Here is an 18,938-nt window from a genome sequence, read left to right on the forward strand (position 1 = left end):
CTTTGGCATCCTTAACACCCCCCCCCCCACTAAACTACATAGATAATCACCTTACTCTGCATTTATTAAATCTGAAAGTGGAGCATTAGTAGTTACATTGAGTAGAAAGAAAAACAAAAAACATTTTTCGCTTTCGTTGTAAAACACATTTAAAACTTACTGGGTTGGGTGTAGACTTGCCCTTTCATGAACAGAAGGGCTTCTTCTGTTTGCAGAAGGGTCTGAGATCCAGTGGAGGCTCTCTGCTGGAAGGTGTGGGAGAGGAGGTGGTTTTCACAGATTTCTACCTTGTGCTCCCATCACCACCTCCATGCTTTTTTGGAGCTCCCTTGACCACCCCCCCCGAGGAGCTCTTTGTGGGGGTTAGCTTAAAACCCTTTTTTTGTCCTCTGAGCAGACTTCCATTCACATCTAGTATGAATCCAACCCACTGAATTTGCTATATGGCAGACAGTGGAAAAATAAAGAACTATACGCAAAAATATGCTTCCTTTGTTGTGAAACTATAAATGTAATGGTTGATTTCGGAAGAAAAATTAATGTCATAACCACAACATTGTGTAGACCAAGCACCACTATTGTAATTTGGTTCTAAAATGCTTATTTGAAATAAGGTAGATGCTAGCTTCCTGGCAATTGTTCACATGGAAAAATATTATTTGTCTGAGTTATTGGACCTCAGTTTAATTTGAATAGGACTGTCCATAGTTTAGTTAACTTTATCCAGCTAGAGATGAGAGAGTATGTTCAATCATTTGAATGTACAGACAAGTGTCATATAGAAGTATTGTGATTTTGAGTAGAAATACATTTGCTCCCATCTGGAGGTGAGTAGTCAGAGCTTTGACAAAAACCTGCTTGTGACTTCAAGTCCTTGCTTTAAATATTTTTTTGAATTCACATCTAGAAACTCAGCATGATAGAATTTGGAGTGTAGGAAATATCTTCATTATTTAAAGTAATGGGAAGTCAAGCCATGTGTCCAAAAATCCATATTTATCAGCATAAATCAAACAATTGAGTGAAGAACTTTATTTTAAAAATAATAATCGGGGACTAGTAAAATTCAAGTGATGGAAAAGATGTCCGAGAGAATGGGGGAGCAGAACCATGAATTAAGACCATTGTTAAAGAGAATGTGGTGCCTTTACCTTTGGAAAACCAAGGTACAATCAGATAATTGGTACTTCCGTATCAACTCTGTAGCCAAGGAATGCATGGAGCTCCCGCTACTGGTTATAGCAAAGCTCCATAAGCTACCTTGCTAGATGCAGGCCACAACACTTAACTTTTAAATATGTCTCTTACCAAGTAGAGCTTTACTACTATTCTCTGTGACGGAAAAAAATCCAATACAGTTAAGAATACTTATTTGTTATGTTCATGTGGCTTAAATAGTATGCAGCCTAGCATTTCCAAATCCAAGCCCTTGAGATCTGATCATTGTGGGGCGCTCACAATCGAACTGTAAACATATGGAATTTGTCTGTTGACCATTCTCTAAAAAGCAGAGGCATGCAGTTAAGTTCCATTCTTAACTGCATTTGAGAGGTAGACAAGACTTTAAATGTGGAAGAACTACAATAAGATACTCTGGATCACAATTGCACATTCATACACTCTATGCATAGTAATTCTTTTTTATATTCTTATATGTACATTTAATTAAAAAAAACATGTAATGGTTCCAACAAATACAGCCCAAACTAGTACAAATCCATTACATTACATTACATTGAATTGAAATTCTAACTTTTAAAGATTTCTCTTCCCCAGAAGCAAAATCCTGCTTTTAGCTTGTTGTGTAATGGCTCATTTTGACATAATCATCCTAGGTTTGACAAACGTGAATTTTACCAAGAAGTTTAGCAAGAATAAGTTGTAGCAGGTGCATGTCATATATTGCATGTCATTCAGGCCTTTTGAGTTTAGAATGCCTTTCATAGAACATGTACTTCAAGTACATGACAACTTGGGCACTGGATAGACTTCAGAATAGCCACTTCATAATAAATTGAATCCATAAGCTGTTTAACACTGAATAACTATCAAATCTTTCCTTGTTCGCTTACAAATTGTGTGGATTTAACAGCGTATGATGCTTGCTGATAAAACTTTTGGAGAACATTTTTGTAATTATAGGTTTGCACGCTTATTCAAATGCTCAGTCTCAAACTCCTGGGCGATAAGGGCTGGAAGGTTTTTCTTGGTGGATCCTCAATGCAGTTATGAAACTCTAGTAATATATTTAAGTTTGGTTGAGTCTTTTGTGTTGTTTTGACTGTCAATGAGAACGAGAGAAGTCCGTTGGTGATTCTCTATTATTTCTGCCACGCTGTTGAAGCGCTGGATTGAGAAGACAAAGTCAAAGATGGCTTACTCAACATAGTTTCAAACACAAATCACGCTGATCATCAACCATAATTAAACATTAAAAACTTTTTTCATTAAAATAGCCCCAAACCAAATAATTCATTATTAGATATTCTAATTCATATATTCTTTTCTATGAAGATTTTCTAACAACTTTGTATATGAACTTTCATCCAAAGATTATTTTCCTTGAAAAGGAAGGTTGTCATTGATGTATGCTAAATAAAGGCATTGATTTCTCAAGGCTGGCCCCATTACATTTTTGGACAAAATTCTTCTAATAATTGAAATGGGCAGTTATAACTACAGACTGTGGGTGGTGGGTTAAGCATCTGAATGTAAAAATCCCTACATGTTCTCAAGTAGCATGTCATGGACGCCATACTTACTTGGGAGCAAGCCCCAATGAACACAATGGGGCTTACTTTTGAGTAAGCAGACTGAACTGGTTTGCACACCAAATTTAATTGTAGCATTGACAAAAACTATGACCTGGTTTGCATGTAATGATAACCCCGAGTATGGGTTGAGTATGAGCCATTTCACATGATTCAACAGGCCACATGGCATATGTAAGCCACAGTGGGCTGCAGCATGTGCAGGTTGCTATTTTGAATATTCAACGCCTGGCTGCATCTTGTGTCATGTGAACCTGGGGTTTGTGGGTTATGTAAGAGTTAAACAATGCTCACATAAGCAATGGCCCCTGGGTTCACATGACACAGCAAGCCACGGCTGGACACTGAATACACAAATCCTACCCAGCATGTGCCACAGCCCATGGTAGCTTAAATAAGTCACCATGGGCTGTTTTGATTGTGCGAACTGGGTCTATGGGTTGTTGAATCATGGGTTGTTGTTGCATGTGAACCCTACACTATGGTTTAGCTATAGGTTGTTTACGAACAACCCATGAAGGGAACACATAGTTTGTTGCTGAGTTGTGTACTCTGGGTTGATCATTAACAACCCATAGTAAAACCATAGTTCAGGGTTCACATGTAATGACAACCCACGATTCAGCAACAACCCACAATTCAATGATAACCCATGCTCACCTGGGTTGTTGCATGTGAACCAGTCCAGTAGTTCAGAACTATAGTTATCTCCTTGTCACAGGAGCTAGCATGACAACATTCAATTTTACTTGAAACCCCCTCCCCCTTCTTTAAAAGGTGTTGTCAATTTCCTATTAAGAGAGTCAAAGTAAAAATAGGTTAGACTGAAATAATGAATCAGAGCAAAATTTTACTCAAGAAGCTGAAAACTATTTTTTTTAAACTCAGTCTTTTAAATGTAATGTCACTGAAAGACTAACTTCTACACATTTCCACATTTTGAAAATAACATTTTGTGAAATTTTAAAAATTTTGCAAAAAATTCATTTTAAAACCGAGAATGGAAAAATGGAGTATGATTTAGTAAGAGAAGAGTTAATCAAAGAGCTCAATTGTGTTATTTCATGTTTTTCTTTCCCTTTGGAGATAATTAGATTATTTTGCCCTTTGGCCTTTTCACTTTGTGCTAGTACAATAATGTTTTTAAAGTTTAAGCGACATTTAAGGCACAATCCTATGCATGTTTAGACAGACAAAAGTCCTACAACTTTTGTAGCATAGCTGGCTGGGGAATGCTGGGTGTTGTATGACTTTTTTCTGTCTAAACATGTATAGGATTGCACCCTTAGTAATGTAAAAAAAAAGTTCCTAAAAAGTTATAAGGCTCTTATATCCACTTAACAGGAGTAAGCACCATTAAATTCAAGGAGCTGTACTTCTGAGTAGACATGTATATGATTGTGCTGTAGATAAACTTTATAAATCATTGTACTAACACAAAGTGTAAAGGCTGTTCCCAAGAGGGAAATAAAAACCTGAAGTAATGAAGACTCTTGGCTAATTATCCAGTTTTATGACTAGATAATGGATTGGATCCAGATTTTCTCATACATAGACTATCAGAAATCAGTGGGACTATGCTGAGTAAATCTGGGTTCAATCAAGTATAAATACTTGATTTATTCTAAAATAACCCCAGAGCTTTGCAGAGACTAGTTTCCTAACTAGTAGTAAATACTAGTCATTACTTTTAGTGTTAGCAGAATTTATTAAAATTAGATCAATCAACAGTATATGATATACTTTTTAGATACTTATTTGTTTTAATCCAGCAGTCTCCTCCCTCTTATAGCTAGTTTTTTGAAGCCAATCACTGTGAATAGGATTCAAACAATCACTGAGCAGAATGAAAGTAGTCACTAATGCTACTAGACAGAGGGCAGTATCCAACAGTGTCATTCTGCAAACTTAACTAGCACTAAAGGAGCTCTGTTGAATCTTTCTGTTGTGCAAGTGGCTGTGCATTATGCTTGTGCAATCCAGAGTTAACCTATGGGGCAGTATCAGCTGTGTCATTCTGTTAGCACAAATGACGTTGCACTAGTGGAAACTAGGTTCTGAACTATGCGCAAGAGGAGAGCCCAACTGAAGTTATGTTCTCACAAGTTTATTTACGCAAGCGGTTGTGCATTATGCTTGTGCAACCTGCTGTGCAACTTGTACATTACACTTGTGCAGCTTGTGCAACCGGTTGTGCAACCTCATTGTGCAACTGCTTGCACAACCAGTTGTACAAGCATAATGGGCAACCGCTTGAGCAACAGAAAGATTCAGTGGAGCTCCACTAGTGCTATTTGAGTTTGTGGAATGACACCATTGGATATGCTCATGGCTTGTTGTTGGGTTAAACTCTGAGGTTTTTTAACCCATAAACTACCCAGAGTTTCTGGGTTTGCACATCACGAAACAAAAGCAGAAATGGCTCGCACACTTCACTCATCCCTGGCAATTCCTGGATTAAAGAACCCAGGAATTACTGCCATGACATGCAAATCGGGTCATGGTGTTATTAAACTGCTATAACCTGTATAGCAGTTCTTCTGCCGGTGTAAGAGCTTCTGCAAGCAGAAGAATATCTTTGGATGTAGTTCCACTTCCTTGGATGAAATAAAACGTAAAACAGCCTAACCCTTCTATGAGCATTAGGCCCCCTTAGATCCAACCACTTGGCTAAAATTTTGCGAAGTTGAAGGGATGTGGGAAGCAGTTAAGAGTGGGAGTTCTTTAATGAAGAGTGGATGAAGGGCTTGATTGTTAAAAAGGATTGTAAATTGCATTCACATTTTAATTAGGTCTTGCTTGGATTGAGATATTCTATTTTCTATTTTGTTCCATGTGTAAGAAAAGTAATGGTTAAATCAGTTATTTTTTAATGAGATGTCTTTAAAGATCATCATGCCCATAAGCAGGGTAAGTAAAATTCCCATTCATCTATTAATGTATACAACAAAGAAGAAATCACTCACCTCCTCACCACTTTTTTCTCTACCTAGAGCATATTGTCTTGTTGATTCGATAAATCGGATTGGGATGTTATATACTTTCCTGTTATAAAGCACAACTAGTGTATATGGTTGCTTTGAGTCTTGCCCAGAACTCTTCCTTACCAGGAATGATCCATCCTAAAAAAGAAAACACAAGGAGCAATTAGGGTTAATTAAATAGCAGGTTATTTTTTCATAACACCCCCCCCCCCCGATATCTTAACAGATTGAAGGATTCTGAGTACTGAGAAATGCGTATCTCTGAAGTATTGGATTGGGGTCATCTTTTACAATCCTCTGTTGGTGCCTGCCCCTTTGATGAAGTCTGTTTTCCCTCCATAAATAACACAAATTTTGATCACAAAATCAACTGTCTGATGCAAGACCCATTAATATATCTGGAGCTTGTGCCATGTTTTGAGGAATGTGATGTTGGCCTTTTTCTATAGAATGTGGCAAGGTGCTATTGTGAGTGTTTTGGTATGCATATGATAGAATTGGTTAAAAATAGAATATTGCATTGGTCCTCAGTATTCAATTGTTGGGAAGCTAATTTCTGGTCTGCAAAAGAAACCAATCCCCTATGTCAGGGTTTTAGATTAAGGCAAAAATTCCATAGTAAAAGTTTCTGTAGAACATTGTTATGATGACTAAAGTGATAATGGACAGCCTATGACAAAGGACTGCCTGTCTCATAAGGAGATATCTACTTCCAAAGGCTTTTTGTTGGATGGACCCACCAATTAATAAATCTTTTTTGAGTCCCATCTTTATCATATCTCCTAATTTGGAGGCTCCTTCCATTCATTCCTTGTATCTCCAAAGGGGATGTTTGGTTTGGCTGCATGGTAAACTAACATTAGGGTCTCCTGCAACCCCACAGTTCAGGATCACTAAGATGACAGTTATGTTCCATCAATATCTACTGTAGGAGAAGTGAACTTCTATCACACTTTGTTTTCTTAGGGGTGAAATTCTATAGATGTTGAGACAAAATAAAGTCCTACATCTTATTTTTGTCTGCATAGGATTGCAGCCAAAGAAACTGGGAACTATTATAGTCTGCACAAAATGGCTGAATTTTTGCATTCTGAAAGAAGAGTCTTGGATTACAATTCTCATGAAAAACTTGTAACAAGTACCATTTGTGTGTGTAGGAAATAATGCCTCTTAACGTTTCATTTATTTATAAAGTTCAAGCTGCATTCCCCTCTATACTTCTAAAGAGTTACTACTGGCTATGACTGTATTAAGGAAATATTATTTACCTTGTTTGATTTGTATAAAGCATCCTCCGCTGTTTTCCGATCACTAGAAGCCATATACCACCCTTTGCCATGAACATCTGCATCCTGTGAAAAAGAGGGTCAGTTCTGTCTCTATGTACAAATGCACTGATTTTCTATCTTGTCTTAGCAAACCTATCAATTTATTTGTTTATTTATTACATTTTTAACTGTCCAATAACTGAAGGTCTCAGGTGGTGTACAAATTAAAAACATAAAATGGAAAGTGGCAGTAAAAACGAATAATACAACAAATCAACTGAAAATAAAGTTTAAACTAGTAGCACTGCATACTAACACCAGAAGTTAAAGCAACAGCAGGGATAAAACAGTGCAAAGATCTAAAAGCACTAAAAACACTTCCTAAAATGCCTGGGAAAATGGTCTTCACTGGGTGCTGAAAAGAGCATAATGTAGGTGCCAGGCAAGCCTCTCTGGGGAGTGCATTTTGCTGACATGGCACCATCACTGAAAAGGTCCTCTCTCTTTTAGCCACCCACCTTACCTCATTTGGCAGGGATACCTGGAGAAGGTCCTCAGAAGATGACCTTACAGTCTGTAAAGATATTTCTAAGAACATGAACAACTATGTGCATATTATAAATGCTGAATCTGCATTTGTGTGATTTGGCTGAAAAATCTGTAATGTATACATATGTTTGACATCTATATGTGTGTATATTTTGCAGTCTAGGAACTGTTCCAGAGCATCAAAAGTAACATATGAAGTAGCTAATGTTGTGGCTACTAATTGGACAGGTTTCCTACAAAGCCTGCTGCTTAAATAAGAAATTGAATATGGTTTTAATTTCTCATAAAGGAAAGAAGAGTTAAACAGGTATTTTATTTTAAAATACATGCTTTTGGCTATGATGAACTGGAATTGTAACATGAGTAGCTCAAACATTTAACTGAGGATTGACATTTTATACTATGAGGAATCCATTAGATTTTGACCATCTCTTAAAAACAAAAAACACACACCCTGAAATAGTGTTATACCTGTTCTGCTGTTGTAAAACCACCTTGAATGCTATTGCGTTGTGTCCCTAAGGTGCGGTTTGCAGGTTCTGGTGATCCTGAAGAAGATAAAATGTAACATATAAGCTTCCATCCATATGACTGTTACTTGAACTTATAAAAATGTGAGATGTCAAATCACAGCCGTATTTGTTTAGCCTATTGTTTATTATTCATTTCATTTCTATACTGCCCAATAGCTGAAGCTCTCTGGGTGGCTCACACAGTGCAGTATAAAACAATATAACATATGAAAGCTTAAACCCACAATATAACAGTAAAACCAGAATAAAACCTAGCAGCAATGCAGAGATTTAAAATACAGATTTAAAACATCAGAGCTAAAAGATTAGGAAGCTAAAATACTAAAATACTGGGAGAATAAAAAGTAGGGCTGTGCACTGCTGTGCCCTGAGGCCTGAACCCCGAGTTGAAGTGGGCTGCTTCAGGTCACTGTGAGCCCCTTCCAACGCAAAGCGGAGGGGGCATGAAGTGGCCCGTAGTGGGTCAGGGGCTCTCTGAAGCGGTCGGTGCACTCCGGAGCTTCAGTACCCCCAGCCCAGCCACACTGGCGCCTCCAGGTCCTTACCTGAACTGCCCACCTCCACCGCCGCATCCACCTCCCTGCAATAACAGTCGGCATGCGTCCAGGCCTCAGGACCTGGCAGCGGAGACGGTGGCAGTGATGAAGGTGGTAGAGGAGGAGGAAGAGAAGGAGGCGGCGGTGGAGAAGGCGGCAGCGGCAGCAAAGGCGGCGTTGCTGATGGAGGTGGCAGCGGCAGAGATGAACCACAGCAACCCCACCTCCCCAACCCTTGAGTCAGGGCTGGTGCTGCACTGAGTACCCAGGATGGCATGGCTGGGAGAGAGTAAGCCCTCCCAGTTCCCCCACCCAGGTTTGTTCTGGGCAGTTTTGCTCAGGACTGATCATTTGCTGTCACATCCGTGGACAAGACATCATGAGAATCATCTTTATCGTGAGTCAGTGATGTAGCAGAATGAAGTGCCAGCAGTTTTTTATGTAGTGTGGTGCTGCCGTCATCTACCACCCTCCTCAGAATTTCCCATTTCCTCTGGGCTTCGCTGCAATCATCCCAGCAGTAGAGGGGAAATGAATTTTCCCAGCAACAATATATTGTTCTTTCTTGTAATGCAAAGTATTGGGGTGGGGGTTCGGTCATGACTGGGCAGTCAAGACCCATTAGCTTTACAGAAGACCTGCTCCTGGTGGAACTGAAAACTGCTGAATGCTTTTGTTGACATGAATCAACACATCTGCCTGCATTTTTGGCCTCTCCTTGGGGCCGTGGCTGTGAGGTCTGTCATGATGAGTGCCTTCAAAAATAGCTATTGCACCACTGTCCTCATTGTAACTGCCAAGAAGGGTTCTCAGATCAAGGTGAAAGGATTTGAAAGTAACCCTTACTTGAGTCAAAGAAGAGAGTACTTACTTGGCAAGATGGGCGGCTTCTGAGGCAATGGCCTGAAATAAATGGTAGGAGGGTAAATAAATGCTGAATGGCATTAGACCCCATAACTTTGAGATGCTGGACTTAGTGCTGCCAGTTCTTTTTCTTTTAACCATAAAGAAGGTTCGTAGCCGACAATGAAGATCAGAAAAAAGGAGAAAGGTTCAAGGGTACAAAAAGTACAGTGCTATTTATTGTAAGGTGCTTATGCTTTTTCTCAGGGAAACCAATGCATTTTTACTATTCGGGGAAAGAAAAGTCCCCTTCTGCTTTATTCTTGATTTTCTTTCACAAATATACTCAAGCTCTTGCAAAATCTGCTTATCTGCTGATTGTTAGGGGGACATGAGGTAGGATCCAAAGGGAGCCTAGCACAAGCAGAAGGCATTTCCACTCACGTAGCTCCCCTTACAGCTGCCTTCCTGGAATAACATTCCAAATACAGTATTTACCTGGTGCCTTAGGGTAAAGCAAAGTGTTATATTAAATGCATAGTGTCGAATCCAACTGTGCCTTGCACTAACAATGTTGTAGTAGCAAAGACCAGTGCTTGGGCAATGTAACTAGCCCTTGCTGGGGCAATGGGAAAAAGGGGTACTGAATTTTGGTGCTGCTTTTCTTCATTGCTCTGGCAAATGCCAGTTTGTACTAGTGTTGGTTTATGTTAGCGCTGGCACTGGGGCATAGTTAGACAATACCCATAGGGCTGGATCTAGATGTAACCATACTGATATTAGACCCACTGAAATCAACAGGACTTAAGTTAGTTACTCTACTGAAGAGGAGGGGTAGATAGGAGCTAAATCATAGCTGTTGTTTTTGGCAACGACCAGGGGTTGAATTCAGATTTAGTCATGACTAACTTCAGTCCCGTTGAGTTCAGTGGATCTATGCTAAGTATGACTGAATCTGGATTCAACCCAAAGTTTCTGCCAAAGATGACAGCTGTGCTTTTAGCTCCTATCTACCTCTCCTCTTTAGTAGCAGCTAATGATGACTGCATTTTCCTGCCAGTTGCAGCTGATCATGTGGAGGTGTCTTGGAGTGATGCAAAATGTTGTGACGTTGCAACGTAAAGTAAATTCAACCAGATAATGCAGAGAAAGGGCTAAGTGTGCAGCTGCCATTTTTGGTAGCAACCACATGTTTAGTGTAATATCAAGTTTTATCCTTAGTTTTGCTGGATGGCAATATGGAAGCCTTATTGGTGCTTTCGAGCTTCTCTTTCTTTTAGTCTGAAACCAGCAAATCATGGTCTGTAGCAGCCTTTCCCAACCTGGTGCCCTCCAGATGAACTCCCATCAGCCTCAGCAGAGATGGCCAATGGTCAGGAATGCTGGGAGTTGTAGTCCAAGTCATCTGGATGACATCTGGTTTGGGGAAGGCTGGCCTGCAGGAACAAGGATACTTTAAAAGCAAATGAGAAGTATTTACTTTTGGAGACCAGGTGGGATGGGAGGAAGAGGGATATCATGGCTGGAACCCCGGCGGCGTTCAGCTGGTATAGGCTTATCTAGAAAAATTAGAGATACCTGATTAGGTAAAAGATACAAATGAGTCTGTCTTGACTTTGAGGCCAGCCCAATTTGCATGACAGCAAGGACACTACATTCAGATTGGACTTTCTAAGGGTAGCACAGGGCTTCAGTCCCCACTGCTATAGCCCAAGTGACACTACGTGCAGGTGGAATGGAAATGAGATGTCACTCAGTTTACATCTTGCACTGAAGCAGGATCTTCTATCAATCTAATCATATGTTGATTATAACCCAGGAGGAGATATACAGATGCTTTAGTTTTGCAGTCTCAAAACTGCTCCCCCTTCACCTGCTTTTCCAGAGTTCCCATGGTCCATTCATGTATGCTACATTTACAAAGCAAGAATGAATTTCCAGGCTCTCTCTAACAGTTAAACAATCTGTGCTTGATGATCCCGAGTCTGCAAACTTGCTTGAGAAAGTTCACTTAGTTCCGCACTCTTGCAAGAATCCCAGCAACAAGGGGTACTAGGCAGTCCACCTGAAATTGGCCAATCTTCTACCCATCCCCAGTCCACAGCACAAAGACAAGGGCACCATTCTATGCATGCTTAGACAGAAAAAGTCTGACAACTCCCAATATCCCCCCACCAACCATTCCTAGGATTGTGCCCTAAATTGAATTAAACAAATCCAGACAATACAATCCGGAGTCTTCAGGGGCAGATGACCACCAAGTTGATTCTAGTAATCCAACCTGGGTGAAAATTCCTTCCTTGTTCTTGGGTTTGGAATTAAGCACCATTTGCAAAAGACAGGGGTCTAAGGCAGAAAATCGTTCTCATCACCTGCTGCCCGATCCTTTTTTTAACTGGAGGTGCTGGGGATTGACCCTGGGACCTTCTGCATTCAAAGCATGTGCTCTACCACTAGCTATGGTCCACCTGGATTTTCACAGAAAATGTAGACAAATCAACCCCACTGATAGTGGATTTTCAATAAGGGATGTGCCATTGCAGCACCATCCTAAGCCAAAAGACGTTCACAGACAAATGGTCAGGCAGAAGCAGTTTACCTTCAATAACACTTAGGTGGTCTCTGTCAGGGAGGCTTGGTTTCTACAATGACACAGAAGGGAAACAAATAAGCCTCTGCTACGCCACTGCTCTCCTGTTGTTCCTAGACTTCTGTGAGAGTATCTGTGGTAAAATGTTCTTCGACCGGTGATCAGACATTACAAATGACAAGTTCCCTACTTAGTTCTGTGCTTACAGTAGACCAAGATTTCTCCAACCAAAGCCCTCCACATGTTTTGGACTACAGCTCCCCTCATCCCTGGCCACTAGCCATGCTGGTGGGGGCTGATGGGAGTTGAAATCCAAAACATCTGGAGGGCACCAGGTTGGGGAAGGCTGTGGTAAATGATACTCCCAGACCTGTGAACTGCTTTATAGGAACAGAAGAACTAAATTTCTGGCCCAGCAATTAGCTAGCATTACAGTGTTGAGTACTTTCTTCTCAGCAGAAGCAGAGTGAAATTGGAACAAATATGTGGTGGGTTGTCACATGGATGATTTAGGTCAGCCTTCCTCAACTCGGCGCTCTCTGCAACTCTTGTACTACAACTCCCATCACTCCAAGGGGCATGCTGTTTGGGGATGATGGGAGTTTTAATCCAACACATCTGGAGGGTACGAGGTTGGGAAAAGCCGATATAGGATATTGACTGTTTTAAATACTGTTGTATTATAGAATGATATAGCCCTGAAAGGTTGAAAGATTGTTATTTATTATGACCTATACTTTTGACAATAAACTTGGAACTCTACCGAGTTCTATGCTCACTATGGGAAGTTATTGCTTGGGAACTTGGCATGTGTGTTCATCTTTTGAGAAAGCATTATGTGAGTAAAATAATCCATACTATGACTGAGCCCCACTGCTGCTCAGCTTGCAGTTTATATTTTTCCATGGGGATGTTTTGCAAGATCACTTAAACGTACTGGGGTTTTTTAAATGATTTTTTTTTCTTTCTTAAGGTGTTTTAGGAGCTATGCTGGGAATGGGGTAAAAAAAAAAATCTTAAAAACCAAACCAAACCCCTAATACAGCAAACCTGGAATAGGAGGGCAAGTGTGTTCCAAGCATATCAAGGGTCCCTCAGGGTCCCTTTGATGTGATCCCAAAGGGTCCCTTTGATTTGATCAGCAGGGAAAAGGTTTTCTCCCTTCTTGTCAGGAGCAGTCTTTTCCTTGCTGGTTGGTGAAAGTGGATCCATGAATAGTCCATGCAATTTTTTTTTTCTTAATGGAGCCACAGGCTTTTGCAGGGGGAGCAGCTAAATTCTTTGTGAGAAGAAAGTCAAATTGTATCCAGAGAATATGGAAATGACTTGTTTCCTTGGCACCTCTTGATACACAGTTGCTTATCTTTGTGTATCCAAGCACATACAGGTGGATTATTTCTTGTCCTTGGCTAATGGCCTTTAAGGCTACACTCTTGGTGAGAGTGGGGGAAGAGAACTCAATTTGTTTAGTAAACAAAAGTACTTTAAAAAGTACTAAAATGTTTAAAAAACTAAATACTTTAAAACACAGGAAGTACTTACAAGTACTTTTTTAAAGTACTAAAAAAGAGAACTATAGTCAAACCTCTGTTATGGTATGATGTATAACTGAAACTTAGTGAAAGGGAGCACTCATTTTACAGAAACCTGCATGCAAATTAGATAGCATTGCCATATTAGATTCCTTTCATACAGGAGATACAAAACTATAAAGTGCATTCCTAGCACATATGTCTATTAATCCCATACCCATTTACCAAGGAATAAGCCCTATTGAACTCAATGGGACTTACTTCTGAGGAGACATGTGTAGGATTGTACTGTAATAGAATGAAGCATATATAAAATTCCAAATATGTCAAAAACAGAAACATGAAATTAAAGAATATTTTAAAAAATCCTACAAATCCTACTCATACTTTATATGTGTGTGTGTGTGTGTGTGTATATATATATATATATATAATCAACATCACTTAAATTAATTGAAGTTAAATGATTGGTAATGGTCAATATCAAGATTATATCTAACCTTCATAAAGTTTATGAAGGGAGAACAAATATCTTGAAAAGTCTGTGTGTGTTTTCTCTTGTTCCTTAACTGGATATATTCAGTTACGTTTAACATTTCTCCTATTTTCTATGCTTTAATTAACTGATGTTTCAGCAATGAAGTGTCGCAACTTTCCCAACAGCTGACAGTTAGCATTTCAGCTGCTGTTGAAAGCTTCCAGACCGTTTGGTAATGCTCGATACCAGTGATTCCTTCCAAGAATATAAATAGGATTGAAATGGTACAATATGGCCAATCCACTCCAATGGAATACTGGATAAATAAGTAAAGTATCCAGCATGTCTTTCTAAGCCAGCCTTCCCAAACCTAGCATTTTATAGATGTGCTGGATGACAACTCCCATGCTATGCTGGCTGGAGGATGATGGGGCTTGTAGTCCAACACATCTGGAGGCCACCAGGTTGGGGAAGGCTGTTCTCAGCAGATATAAGAAGAAGAAAAAAGGCAGTAATACAATTCATGAGCAATTTGAGGCTACCTTCAGAGCTAATCATCAACATAACATAATTTTATGAATACAAAACCAACTTACTGATGGTACAGCTGGATTCGGTAGTTTTTTCCTGCAGAAAAAACATTGTTACATACATAGGCTTGGAAGCAAAGGTGAGTACAAGACCCTATGAAACCTTTAAAGCATATAGTTATTCATGCACATGCTTCTTCATATACTGTCTAAATGGAGGAGATATGAAGTTTGGATTCAACACTGCTTCAGTTAGGGTTGATGGAAGATCTTGAGGAATCATGAAGATCTTGAACCAATGCATGTAGGAATTATGAACCTTGTAAAACAAAGTGATAAATAATTTTATTAGTACGGGCGTCGTTTGTAAGAAAATGTTAGGGCCAGGATCCAAAAAACTATGTAGCAAGTGTATCCAAGAAAGTATAGGGCTTGTGTTTTTTCAATGACCATCCCCCATGCCACACAACAGCTCACTTTTGGGATAAGGTACGCAGGTGTCATTAAAAAAAATAAAAAATAAAGTCAAATACTGCTAGGCATGACCATGCTCTAAAGTAGTTCTTTCGATCCCACCTTTACAATCAACGTGGAATGGGTGAATGGATGTCTGTTTATCAGATAAACTTGGTGGAAATTTAACATCAAAGTGTTTGTGGTTGTTTCACACAATATTTCTTCAGCCAAAACTGATTGGAGTAGAAGTATAGAACTAAAAACACACTGGGGTCCTTTTGAGGTGGCTTTGGCACATCAAAAGCTCTGAGACAGAGGGAAATTGCTTGGGGCGGGTTGTATAGGTTGGCTGTAATTTTGGACATGGGGCATTTGTGGCGAAGACTGCCCCAGACCTGTCCACCAGGTTTAGGGGGCAGCTGTCACAGAGTTTCTCCCCTTATTGCTTTCCATATAACTGAATGTCCAAATCCAGATACAAAATTACAGGACGGTCAAAACATGCCCACTATCTGACTCTTGGTGGCCCATAGGGGAGGCACCTGAGGTGCACGCCGCACTCCCAGGGGTCCCCACAGTTTCTGAACTTTCCCTCTACATGTTCCCTGTTCATCATAACAGTGAGCACTTTGTTTCATAACACTGTGTAATCATTTCATTTATTTATTTATTTATTGCATTTATATCCCGCCTTTCTTCCTCTCGCAAGGAACCCAAGGCGGCTTACATTATCCTCCTCCTCCTCTCCATTTTATCCTCACAACAACAACCCTGTGAGGTGGGTTGGGCTGAGAGTCTGTGACTGGCCCAAAGTCAACCAGTGAGCTTTCATGGCCGAGTGGGGACTAGAACCCAGATCTCCCAGCTCCTAGTCCAACACTCTAGAATGATTTTAATGCACAAGATTGCCTCCAGTAAATACTGGGTTTCCAGATCACATCATATGGGGCAGTTCTACAGTGGCATTTTTTTTTCACTTACATAATCCTTGGAAAGGGAGATGGGACTGTAACAGAGGGAAACTTGAAATCTGGAATACAATTGCTGTGGTGATCTAAAAATTCAAATGCAATGCTTAGTGAAACAGATCAATCCCTTGCTGGTTCAGAAAGTAATCTTAAGTTTCCAATAGATGCTTTATAAACCTTAGAAAATAAGGAACATTTTGAAAAGGAACAAACATTTTTTTGCTGTAATTTAACTCGCCCAAAATGATGAAGGTGTTTTGAGACTCTTTCACACACATGAGACTCACAGGAACCCCTGTTGTATCACCAGTAGTCAATTACAATCTTGGGCAATAAAGTAATAATACTTATTTATATCAGGCAGAATCCTATTGTGTCATTGTGCTAATACAAATTATGTTGCACTAGTGTAAGGGACCTCTAGTGCAATGTCAATAGTGTTAGTCTGTGGAACAGTTTTGCGGGGGAATCTCCCCATGCAAGCTAACACTATTGGTGTTGTGTTAGACGTCTGTCACACTTGCGCAATGCTCATTATTCTTTCATGAATTTGAAGTGATTCACATTAATCATTTTATAATTCTTACAACAACTCTGCACGTTTTCACTATTATTATACCCATATTGCAGACGGGGGTGGGTGGGATGGCTTAGGGCTGACAGTGAGTGGCTTGCTTAAGGGCGCACTGGCTGGGGCATGCTGGATGTTGTAGGCCTTTTCTCTGTCTCTACATGCATAGGATTGTGCCCTAAGTGTATTCATGAAAGAGGTGACATTGAAAGCACACATGTCTTGATTCATAGCTCAGGCTACAATCCTATACCACTTACCTGAGAATAAGCTCCATTTTATTCAATGGGATTTAATTCCAAATAGACATGTACAGGATTGCATTGTCAATCTTTTAGCCACAATATCAAACCCATTCTCTAAAAGGTACAGGGTAAGATATACTAAACACGCCAGCCACTGGAAAAATGGAAATATATATGTCACAGAAATGGATGCATTAGATATACAGAGAATATTAATTAACAGTGCAATCCCATGCAGGTTTCCACAGACATAAGCCCCATTCTGTTCAACGGGGCTTACTCACCCTGGTAAGTATGCATAGGATTGTATGTAGTCTTAATGGAATGATGGACAGGATAGAATTTGGTGTGGATTGCTGCCACCCTGAAGTAGCTTTTGGTGTCCTCCAGTCATCATGTAAAGGCCTCTCCACTGTGGCTTAAATGCAGAATGTACTTACTTTCATCGTCTTGTATTCTGAGACAATCAGGTTCCTGAAATCAAAATTCTTCTGTCAAATTATATTATCTGTTTGCATACATAGTACTTCACACCCTACATTCTTCTGCAGATATGTGAAATAAACTCAGTATCAATGAGTCAATAAGCCATCACTAGGGATGTGCAAACCCACCTCCATCTGGGTTGTCTGGGCGCTTGCTCAGCCCCTGCCCCTGCTCGCCAGTCCCCGGACCACAGTCGAGCTCCTCCCACACTTGGCGAGCAGCCCGCACTCACCCCAGCAGCTTTGTCAAGCTCTGTGGTTGCCATTTTTTGAAAAATAAAAGGACGATTGCAAAAATGCGCATATAAAATGCGCATTTTCGCACAAATGCAAATATGTGCATTTGCAAAATGCACATTCAAAAAATGCACATTTTTGAGCATATGCAAATATGCACATTTTTGCGATCGTCATTTTATTTTTCAAAAAATGGCGAGCATGGAGCTCAATGAGGCTGCCAAGGAGAGTGTGGGCCACTCGCCAAGTCGGGGCAGGGGCAAACAAGGGCAGGGGCTTGGCGAGCAGGGCTCGGTGGTGGGGGCAGGGGGCGTTCTGTTGGATTCCTGGATGGAATTGGGCACCTGTGCCATCCCTAGTCATCACATCACTGTCATTGATCCTCATCAGTTTGGCAGACAAATGGCCACTAAGGGTGCAATCCTATGCATGTTTAGACAAAACAAGATCCTACAACTCCCAGCATGCCCCAGCCGGCCATGCTGGCTGGGGCATGCTGGGAGTTGTAGGACTTTGTTCTGTCTAAATATGCACAGGATTGCACCCTAAGTTATTTAGGGAGCAATCCTATGCATGTTTAAACAAAAAAAGCCCTACAACTCCCAGCTATGCTGGCTGGGCCATGCTGGGAAGTATAGGATTATTTTCTGTCCAAACTTGGATAGGATTGCACCCTTAGGTAAACTCGAAAAAGAGAAGGAAAGGTGTCTCCATTGGCAGCAATAATTCAAAATTTACCAACAAAGATCCTTGCTAGCTCAAAGCACACTGTACTATTTTTGATAAAGACTTCTTCCTAACAATGTAGAGGTGGCCCTTTTGGTTTTCTGTCCCCCAGGCAACAGGAATGAATGACCTTTCAAACCAAGTGGGTGGTGAACTACTTACAATTTTTGGTGGGAGACGGTGTCTCGGAAGAGGCAAAATGTTTCTGGAAAGCACAAAACATGTTTCAGAGTTTTCCCTCTAATTAAAACCATAGCTATTCATTTTGTTATCATTTCAGCTTTTCCGGAAATGTTTGTTCTGGTGAGTACTCTAATAATACTTCGACTATTGCTAGGCCACATGAGACCTGTGAAAACAGAGTGGATGACAACAGGAATCTCATGGTTCATCCCAGGCAGAAGCTTCCCATTTTCCCAAGGGGGTACCACATGTACAGTCAGAAGCACAGGGAATATGGAACCGATATGGAAGTGCCCTTTATTTCATCCTCCCAACAACCATATGAGGGTTAGGCATAGAGAAAGAGAGGGAGAAAGAAAGAGGCCCAAGGTCATGTAGTGACTTTCATGGCTTAGAGTCAAACAACACGTTACGGTAATCATGTAATGTGTAGCTCAGGATTATCATTTTATT

General features: G+C 40.3%; 1 protein-coding gene across 3 annotated transcripts in view; it reads right to left on the reverse strand.

Moving 5' to 3' along the window:
• Nucleotides 1-1,298: 1,298 nt before the first annotated feature.
• The window catches only part of BLNK (B cell linker), a 161,682-nt gene continuing 144,042 nt past the window's right edge, over nt 1,299-18,938 (reverse strand). For all 3 annotated transcript variants that reach the window (XM_084845919.1, XM_084845917.1, XM_084845920.1), the window contains 11 exons: nt 18,465-18,507; nt 17,295-17,328; nt 16,052-16,124; nt 14,681-14,711; nt 12,084-12,126; nt 10,965-11,043; nt 9,513-9,544; nt 8,044-8,120; nt 7,024-7,107; nt 5,738-5,893; nt 1,299-2,346 (listed from right to left, as the gene is read on the reverse strand). In XM_084845919.1, the coding sequence (XP_084702045.1) occupies nt 2,227-2,346; nt 5,738-5,893; nt 7,024-7,107; nt 8,044-8,120; nt 9,513-9,544; nt 10,965-11,043; nt 12,084-12,126; nt 14,681-14,711; nt 16,052-16,124; nt 17,295-17,328; nt 18,465-18,507 (772 nt within the window). In that variant the 3' untranslated portion in view covers nt 1,299-2,226. The remainder of the gene's footprint in view (nt 2,347-5,737; nt 5,894-7,023; nt 7,108-8,043; nt 8,121-9,512; nt 9,545-10,964; nt 11,044-12,083; nt 12,127-14,680; nt 14,712-16,051; nt 16,125-17,294; nt 17,329-18,464; nt 18,508-18,938) is intronic.

The sequence above is a fragment of the Heloderma suspectum genome, chromosome 3 (genome assembly GCF_057233095.1).
Source record: "Heloderma suspectum isolate Gila_16-S chromosome 3, 16-S_ref, whole genome shotgun sequence".
NCBI classification, from domain to species: domain Eukaryota; kingdom Metazoa; phylum Chordata; class Lepidosauria; order Squamata; family Helodermatidae; genus Heloderma; species Heloderma suspectum.